The sequence below is a fragment of the Pyricularia grisea genome, chromosome VII (genome assembly GCF_004355905.1).
Source record: "Pyricularia grisea strain NI907 chromosome VII, whole genome shotgun sequence".
NCBI lineage: Eukaryota > Fungi > Ascomycota > Sordariomycetes > Magnaporthales > Pyriculariaceae > Pyricularia > Pyricularia grisea.
The window spans coordinates 2,005,674-2,015,084 of record NC_044975.1 but is presented as its reverse complement, the minus strand read 5'-3'; the positions used below and the strand labels follow the sequence as shown (position 1 = coordinate 2,015,084).

The window sequence follows — 9,411 nt, the reverse complement described above, 5'->3', positions numbered from 1 at the left end:
ACCGACATCAAGCAGGCTTAAGCAATTCACTTTCTAGCTGTTCTTTGCCAGCCCGACCAACCCGCGCACCTTCGCACCCAGTGTAAGTCCATAGCCAAGCTCTACCACACCCTTGGCGAACCTCCAGCTCCGATCCTGGTCGCGGACGGGATACCGCATAGGCGGTGGGATGGCTGTCCGGATGCCCAACCACGCCGCCCTGTCCTCGCAGATGCTCTTGGCGTTCGAGATGCTCCGGAGACCCTCCTCGCCGGCGAAGCGTCCGTAGCCTGAGCCGCCAACACCGCCAAAAGGCAGCTGCACAGCGTAGTAGGTAGCAAAATCATTGACCGCCACCATGCCCGTGCGCAGGCCACGTACGACATCCTTGAGTACGGGGTCGGAATCGCGCCCGAAGACGGACCCGCCGAGGCCAAAGTCGGGAGCGTTGGCCACGTCCAGAACAGCCTTGGCGGTATTGGCCGGTGCGCGCATCAGAGTCATGATCGGGCCAAAGCACTCCTCCCTGGCGAGCGCCATGTCGGCCGTCACGTCGACGACCAGGGTTGGGGTGAAGTAGTGGCCACTGGGGTGCTGCGGGTGGATCAGGCGCTTGCCGCCGGCAAGTAGCCTCGCACCGCAGTGAACCGCATCGGCAACGAGGTGCTCCAGCCGGTCGAAGGATGCGTCCGAAACCATGGCACCCACGTCGGCGTCCAGGGGCCCCGGGCCGACGCGCAGGCCACGCACACGCTCCGCCAGTGCGAGCACGATCCTGTCGTAGACTGCCGGGGTGGCAATGATGCGCTCGATACCGATGCAGTTCTGGCCAGCTGACTGAAACGTGCCGCGGAGCATCATCTCGACGATTCGGTCCAAGTCCTTGGCGGCCGAGTCAAGGACGATGAAGGCATCTTTGCCACCAAGCTCGGCGCAAACTGGAGTAAGGACCTTGGCGGCTGACTCGGCGACCTTGTGCGCGACGGCCTGGGAGCCGATGAAGGTGATGTGCGAGATGCCCTTATGACTCGTGATGTGTCCCGCGACCTGTGGCCAGCACGCGACTGTCTGGACCAGAGCAGGATCGTGGCCATGCGCACGAAGGGCGCCTCGGGCGATGCTGGCAAAGTAAGATGAGCTCCATGCTGTGTTCTCGGAGACCTTGACAAGGATACCGTTGCCGGCAAAGATGGCTGAGATAATCGGCCCCAGCAGGTTATGGAAAGGGTAGTTCCAGGACACCAGAGCCGCGATGACGCCGAGAGGCTCGTAATGGACACTGTTGCGCTTGTACATCATGAGCAGGTTCGTCGGTCGGCGCGTGGGACGCAGTGCCTTCTCGCCATGGGCGATGGTCCATTGCAGCTTCTCAACAGTGACCAGAATCTCGCCTAGTTGAGCGTCTACCATTGTCTTGCCGGAATCCATGCCCGCTACCCGGCAGATCTCCTCCTGGTTGTCGAGGATGTACTGTAGCATACTGCGTAGGACCTTACGGCGCTCCCTGAAGCTGGTAAGTGCCCACGTCTTCTGCACTGTCGCGGCCTGTTCGATGGCCCTATCAATGGCAGCGGGGGTGGCGGGGTTCACGAAGCCCAGGAACTGGCCTGTTGCTGGGTTGTAGCATTGGATCGCGGTCGAGCCGGACACCTGTGTGGAGAGGATGAAGATTAGCGTCGTGTTGTTGCCTCGTGTTTTGTTTCTCCTTCGTTGGCAGTGTAAAGCCACGCTTCATAAGGTAGCATCTCACGCATAGAAAGCAAGCTTACTCTGATGCTAGGCTTCTGCAGTATCTCGACCTTCTCGGGCGTTTTAGGCGATGGCACCATGTACCGCACTGGCTTGTCGTTCTCGCCGCCGAAAGCCTTCAGGAAGACAAGGCCTCCAAGAACGGCAGCAACGATGGCCCAGGCATACTGGGGCATCTCGCTGATGTCGAAGGGCCTGAGCAGAGCGACGCAGTCAGTAAAGCGTGTGACGTTGGAAGCTTGGGCAGGGGCGCTTCCGCACAGCTTTTCTTGCGCCAGATTCTGGACCTGGCGAGCCCATGACTGGACGGCTTCGCTCGACATTGTGTGGACTGACGTGGCTATGACAGCCAAATTCCTGTCCAGTGGATCAAATGAGTGACCTTGTCGTCGGCGGGAATGGGGTTGTTGTGGTGCTGGTTACAGCAGGCTTCGTGTTTGTGGAAATAGGAACACGACGTAGAATAAATAAATTGGGCTACTGTTGACCTATTCGTTAGGTAGCTTCGTACCTTTTCCCAGGGTCCACACAACTTTCACCCATCATTTGTCAAGGTGGAGCGGGGTTACATTAAACTGACATAGTTAACCAATGGAACACTGTAATTCTCTAAGTTATCCCTCCCTCCATCAATTCTATACCTTACCCTTCTTGTCCTACATTCAGTCGGTGTGCATGCAACTACTGCTTGTTCCAACATCATAAATATGTAACTAATTAATGTGCGGGAATATTTACTTACACTACATCAATCACTGCATTCAACGGCCGTCCAAAGATATGAAGCGCTCAGATTTGAGTTAATTGGGGTTCTATAGCAATAACCTCATGCTCCGTTCATCCACTTCTCTCCTCCAACTGAACCACCAAAACGACTTCCCCCCTATCTTCTAAACGCCATGGCTGCTATCTTGGATGTATATATGATGAATGAAAACAGGAAAAAGAAAAAGAGACAGAACATGGAAGGAGGGTAATTAAAACGTCAATAAGTAATGCGCGTGTGCTGTGCGAGTAGCATGTGAAACTAACAAACCCCCAAGCAAAATCCGAAGCATGTAAAATACGATGAGAGCTTGGAAAGAGAAAAAAAAAACAGTTTTTTTGGAGTGGTGCCGTTACACTGACGGAGGATGCTTCCTGCCTTTCAACTAAACCCAGGGGAAGAGAGAAAGAATAGCATATGAGGAAGCTAAAACAAATTCATAGATCGCTCATGCAAATCATCAGAGCATGACTAGATCTGGGAATTGGGGATATCAATAAGCCAAGAAAGAATCGGAAAGCAAGAAAAAAACAACGACAAAAACTTGAAAAGAACAGCAGTTGCAGCACCGGGCAATGGACTGAATGTTGGTTGTGTTGCCACATATAGTTACAAGAGAAATGCAAGAAGGAATCTTTCAAGGTAGGCGTGGGGATCATCGCCTAGCCCCGGCATGTCTTGGTAAGCGATCACGTTTTCATTGACCACCTCGAGAGTCGGGTCCATGTCTGCTCTTGGCTGAAATTATAGACAGTCCTCGAAGTCGTCCAGCAAACAGGTTGTGAGAGCTGGGTGGAGGCCCGCCCCGTGAACGTGATGATTCGACCCTGGAAAGCCGCGCTGCCGAGGTAAAGTCGTTGCTTGCCTCGTAGCTGGGCCGTACGCGATCCATCGACGCCCTGACACGATCGTAAGACGGTCGGGCCCGGTCTATCGATGGTCTTGTTGGTATGTGCTCCATGGGTGGGAGCTGATCTAATGGTTGATGTTCCAACTGTTGCTGCTCCATGGACATTCTGTGTCCCGTATAATTGGTACCGTCGCTTCCGGTCTGTGTTCGGGTGTGCGTTGCCACGGATGGAGGATAAATCGGTCTTTCGTCGTCATGGCCGTTGAAGGCGCCTGCGTTGCCCTTGGCAAGTGACGGCGATGAGCCGGCAGTGGATCGTCCACCCGCAAGCGTTTGTCCAACGGGAGCGGGTTGCAATCGGTCGAACTTGCCCTGTTGGACTTGCTCGCGGATAATGTCGACGTCATAAGGCCAGTAAACCTTCTGTAACGCCTTGATGCTAAAGCGTGGGAACATACACATGATAGGAGTGATGATGAAGACTGCCCAAAACGAGGGCTCTGCGTAAACCTGAGGTGCCGCCTCATAGAACCACTGCGAGTAGGTGTTGGATGTGAACACGCCGGTCCAAAAGAAGACAAAGAGGTCGCTCACGACAACAACTAGGACAATGAGCCAGTCCCACTGGTAGGAGTTGATAAGGATATAAAGGTTGATGGTTACGACGGCAGGGTGAGCAATATAGGCACCAAATCGAACCCGATCGCTAACGTCCAGGCCGTTCGTGGTTACGAAGGGAGAGCCAGCGACAACCAAATAGGGAATGAAAAAACTCATCACACCCTGGTAAGTTCCATCCAGCATGTATAGCCTGAGGTAGGGTCGCGTCAGTTTGATATCGCATTTGACAAGGAGACATGAGAGATATGGAGGAAAACACTTACCAGAACTTTGTCTGTGTCCACTCCAGGCGCTCAATTCCACGGCGGTACAGTTGGGGCACAGCCAGGGAAACGGTATCGGACACATCTTGATCGAGCACACCCATGAGGATGACGGGGACCGAGGTGAAGAGCAGGTTGAACATGAGGATGTAGGTATAGTCGAAAAGATAAGTCATATCGAAATCGCAATAGATCTGGAACAGGAATAGAGGCATTGCCCACACCAGATTCTTGTAGAAGAAGTTGCTGATTGATTCGGCAAGCCGTCGGTAGGACCAACGTCCATGAACAAGGACAAGTCGCTGGAGGAACGAGAATTGGGCAATGGCATAATCAGAAGACATGACGGCCTGGCGACCTTCAACTCCGGCAATGCCGACACCGACGTCGGCCTCCTGGATCATGGCTACATCATTGGCGCCATCGCCGATCGAGAGCGTCATGACATCCAGGCCATTCTTGACCATGGCGCAGACGGCGGCTTTTTGCGCTGGGCTGACACGACAACAAAGAACCGACTTGCACTGCTTGCAAAGGAGAAGGAACTTCTGCTTAAGCTTGTCCTCGAGAACCCACCTCAGTGTGAAACCGTCGATCACAACGGCATGTGTGGCCTGAGGCGCCTCGTGTATCTTCCGCGCCGCTGCCAGATCTTCATCGCTACCGGTCAGGTTGAATATTTTAAGATATTTATCCAATTCGGCCTCGAGTGTAGCCATGAATTCTTCTCGCGTTGTTTCACCCGTCTCGTCCTCATCCACCTTGAGGTTGAGCAACTCCATATCGTTATTAAGGAGGTTGCACGAGAACCCGATGTTGATGGCGGTCTCGACCTTGTCACCAGTCAGCACCCAGAGCTTGATACCGGCCTCAGCCAGTACAGCTATCGTCTGCGGCACGCCGTCCTGAAGGCGATCCTCGATGGCCGTCCCGCCCAGGAGGGTCAAGTCTTGCTCGATCTGGTCCGCAACGGCCTCCATCTTGTCCTCGCGATGCTCTACAGCCGCAGCTGCTACTGCATACTGCTTTGACCATTCCTGGTATTCTTGCTCGCCAAGAACACGCTCGGCAATGCACAGTGTACGCAGACCCTCTCGTGCGAACATTTCGAGATGTTGAGCGGTATCTGTTCTCAATTGCTTCTGCTCACCCTTCTTGAGTCGCGAGTATATGATACTGTCGGCGCCCTTGCAGAATAGCACTGTCTGACCGTCTGGCATCCTGACAATCGCAGACATTCTCTTTCGAGACGAGTTGAACTCGATGGTATTGAGAATAGGGTAATACTTCTCCTCGCCCATGACGTTGAGACGGACACCATCCGAGTTACTAGACAGCACAGTGAAGCCCATATCACGGGCGGTAGAGACAAGAGCCGCCTCGTCTGGAGACTGAGCCTTGTATAACATCGTGGCTTTCTCGCCCGGTTGCCTTTCTGGTATGACAGTGTGACACAGGGCGAGTGCGAGCATAAAGCGCTCGCACGCCTGTTGCTGCTCCTGACCATTGGCACCCATCAGATCCTCGACGAAATCCGGTGCAATGAATTGCAAGTCGTCGTCGTGAAGATAGGGATTATCGTGAATCTTACGGAGAGCAGCAAGGGCCTTTTCTTTGTCCGCTGCGATCTGCACACGCGCCTCAGCCGCTTCCTTCTCCACGTCAATGCCCATCCTACGGTGAAGACCAGCCAGTGCCTCGGTGTATGCTTCACCATAGGGCTGACCGTTGATGGTTGCCTTCTTGAACTCCATCACATTCTGGGTCAGGGTTCCGGTCTTGTCCGAGAAAATGTACTCTATCTGACCTAGGTCGTCCGAGATGTTCCAGGATTTCGGTATGCAAGGTTGGTCGATGGGCTCGTAGTACATTTCGACGTCGCTGTAGATGAAGAAAGCCTGGAGGAGACGCACTAACTCCAGCGAGATGAACAATGATATCGGTACCAAATTCTGGAAGAGAATGATGGCTGCCCAAAACGTGATGAAGCCGGTCATAGCAGGGGTCGAGCCGACGGATCCAAATTCGAACAAGGCTATAGAGTTGACTGTATTGCCAAATGCGAATCCGTTGACAATCGCTGAGAGGAGACACATGGCGAAGAGAATGAAAAAATTGTACAAAACGTTGTAGTTGAGCTCTCTCGCAATGCGTGGCCTCTTGCTGGGTGTGATACCCGAGTTCATCATGATCTTGGTGTGGTGACCAGTGAACAGGACAACACCCAACACCCAGTCCGTGTTCCGAAGGTTGCAGCCACGAAGCAGTGTGTTGTCGATCGTGATTGGCTCCGTCATTTCACGCCACGAGCCAGACGCATCCCCTTCGACAGATTGATTCCACTTGATAGCTCCGTTGTACTTGTACAAGTTGGGTTGCGGAGGCTCGCTTTCGACAATGAACTGGGCCCTCTCGCAGTCTCGGGAATTTTTCATGTTTCGCCCGCATTTCAATGCCTGGCGAAACTTGAGGTTCGTCTCACCGTCCAGGTTTTTGGTTTCAATGTAGCAAGCTCCCTCGGGATCCGAAGTGGCCAAGATAATGATGTCGGCCGGCAGCTCATCGTCGCTATATATGCGAACAAAATCACCAACTTGCAGGTTTTTCCACTTGTCACGGCGAAATCTCGCTTTGCCCTCAGCAGGAATGGATCGGTTGATGATATCAGTCTTGATATGCGCCAGTTCGGTCGAGTCGCCTCGAAAAGAGAAGTTAGACGATGGTCTCCCCGGTGCAAGACCTTCCTGCGGTGGCACAACCTCGAGGTGTTGCTGGCCATCTGCCCGCGGCAATGGGGACGTGACAGGGGTCATAGGGATATCCTCCCGGGCGGATATAAAAGATGTTCGCTGGGTTTGAGGCGAGATCATCGACTCGGGCCTGCCCGTTCGCCTTGTGTCGATTGATATCCTGGGATTATTGGCGGTTTGTGCAGCCTTCTCCTTCCTCTTCTCGCGAGCCTCCTTGCTCCACAAAGTCTCCATGAAGCGCCATATGCCACCGAACACCTTGGTGTTGCCCTTTTTGAATCTGCGCCATAATGATATGTTATCCTCCTTGACGTTGATGTTGTTCCACCCACAAAGGCGGTGAACGGTTGAGTCGTTGAGCTCAGTATCAGATTGTGTCCTCCTAGAATCCTCGATCGCATCCTTGATTGCCGTAACTGCGACAATGAAAATTAATGGCACTGCGCCGAGGCCGGGGTTGACGCTGCCAAATATAGGGAAAAACTATAATTCGCATGGATTGACGTTGAGGCTGTGTTCGACAAAACTGGCCAACACCAGGATGGGGGGAGTAGAGTCAGGGTCATGGGAGCGTATTACTTACTGCTAAAATGACAAGAAAAAGAAAATAAATGTTGGCGATGTTGTGGAATTGTAACCACAGGTTTTTTGGGATGAACGACAGGGGTGTGTATTTGGCAGTCCGAATCTTGTTTCTCGGATAAGTATCGACGAGCTCACCCTTGTCGTTAAACTTCTCAGGAGGCAGCGGCAAGTTGAAGTAAAGTGTTCGTGGTCCAGGGCCATCTGACTGATCATCAGGTTCGCCCTGGGCTTGGTCATCATTGTCTGGTTCCGAGGATTGTTGAAGCGACTCGCCTCCCTTTCCCATCGACGCTCTCTTCTTCTCCGTCGAGGAGCCTCGATTTTGGGCCCTTCCAAGCAGCGACAGCCGCTTCAGGCCGCTGCTCTTGATGGTCATCTTGCGTGTGGCCCATCTTGCTCGTTGTGTCGTGGTGACTGGCGTTAGTGTCGAGGTCTCCGGTGCGTTGGAGGACTCCATGGGATGTTCAAGTTGCGGGCAAACGCCCGGTCAACCTTTGGTGAACGCCAGGTCGGATCGCTATGGCCGCGCCGCCCTCGCGGTCGTCGCCAGTGAGGAATACCGCGCTCGTTTGTTTTGCTTCAATAAAATCGTTTGCAATATATCCAATCGCTTCGAGATTTGAATTGCCGTCAAGAAACAGCCTGCGGGTTCACAAAAATCGTCCTTGGTGGCGAGTTTGTTCGGTTGGTGTCAGGTGCGTTGTTGTCAAAAAGGCCAGCGTTTTGTTGTATGGTAGTATGGTTGACTAAACAAATGTCTCTCGTGAATCGCCCCTCGCTCTTGTAAAGCCGTGACGTTTTGGGACAGCTTCTAGCAAAAGAAAGTCGCGAAAGAGTGAGATACCCCCTTTTTTGTTAGAAGACCGGACGGTTCGGGTTGGAAATCAGATTGGGGTCGTGAAGTTGTTGCTTTGGTGGTTCTGGGTAATAATTCGGATGGCCCGGGTTTCGCGAAGTAGAAAGGGTCAATGGAAGGGCGAGCGAGCGTAAAAAGGGAAGTGTACAGTATGTAGCACAAGCCGCCGTGCCGCCTAAAGGAGGAACAGGGCAGGGGTGGGCTGGCGGAGAGAAGGACAGGGGGTCCGTGTGGTGGGAACTGCGGGTCGGTCTTGGGCCCAATTGGTAATCATCACTGCGGCGCACTACTGTACTGTTTAGGTGTACTGATTTCAGAAGCTAAGCACAATGATTTCTTCGTATGGGTGTCAGATTTTTGGTTCCCTACCTAGGTACCTACTTTACAGAAGCAGACAGACCAACACCAAGAAGACCAAGACGAAATCAGCATGACTTCCAAACATTGGCTGGCAAACAATGCCTTTCACGGTTCAATGTAAGCGGTCTCAGTAATAATGTAGGTGCGTGCAAGACAGAGTCAGTGCCTGTGCGATCAATGACCAGGTGGTAGGGTAAGGTAGGTACCTAACTAAGGTACAGAGATGATATATCTAATTACTAATTGGGTTGAGTCGCCAGTCGCAGTCGTGAGGAAGAATCGTCACAGGTCTGTGGCTTTTCTGGCTCTTACGCAATACATGCACTGGATCTGCCTTGTACCTTCAGTAAACTACACCGTCTTAGAAGAGATCCTTGGTATTGAAACGGTCCAGGATCAAAAAACGTTGATTGGGTAGATTGATCTGACCTGATGGCATACATGATAAGTTTGGCGTAACAATTGGACCAAAGTCCGACAAATTTACAGCCCCAGCTTACCTTACGTTACTTCCTATAACTCACCTAATTATTATCGGAAAGCCCACCGACGCCTTACCGCAGATTGCTTGCTACCTCTGATCGTCAGAGAAACCTGCCTTTGTTTATCTCCCTGGTATACCCTAAGTCTAC

The 9,411-nt window shown here is 52.7% G+C and overlaps 2 protein-coding genes across 2 annotated transcripts; both read right to left on the bottom strand.

The window, feature by feature from the left end:
* Positions 1 to 33: 33 nt before the first annotated feature.
* On the bottom strand, positions 34 to 2,158 carry PgNI_10614 (uncharacterized protein; the record flags this gene model as incomplete). The annotated part of the gene is made up of 2 exons (XM_031130587.1): positions 1,749 to 2,158; positions 34 to 1,629 (listed from the first exon to the last, which is right to left on the bottom strand). The coding sequence occupies exons 1-2, from the start codon at positions 2,049 to 2,051 to the stop codon at positions 34 to 36; spliced, it is 1,899 nt and encodes a 632-aa protein (XP_030980464.1). The 5' UTR covers positions 2,052 to 2,158.
* Positions 2,159 to 2,507: 349 nt separating this feature from the next.
* PgNI_10613 (uncharacterized protein) lies at positions 2,508 to 8,525 on the bottom strand. Its single transcript, XM_031130586.1, has 3 exons — positions 7,562 to 8,525; positions 4,229 to 7,461; positions 2,508 to 4,155 (listed from the first exon to the last, which is right to left on the bottom strand). Exons 1-3 carry the CDS (start codon positions 8,018 to 8,020, stop codon positions 3,192 to 3,194), a joined length of 4,656 nt encoding a protein of 1,551 aa, XP_030980470.1. The 5' UTR covers positions 8,021 to 8,525; the 3' UTR covers positions 2,508 to 3,191.
* Positions 8,526 to 9,411: the final 886 nt, after the last annotated feature.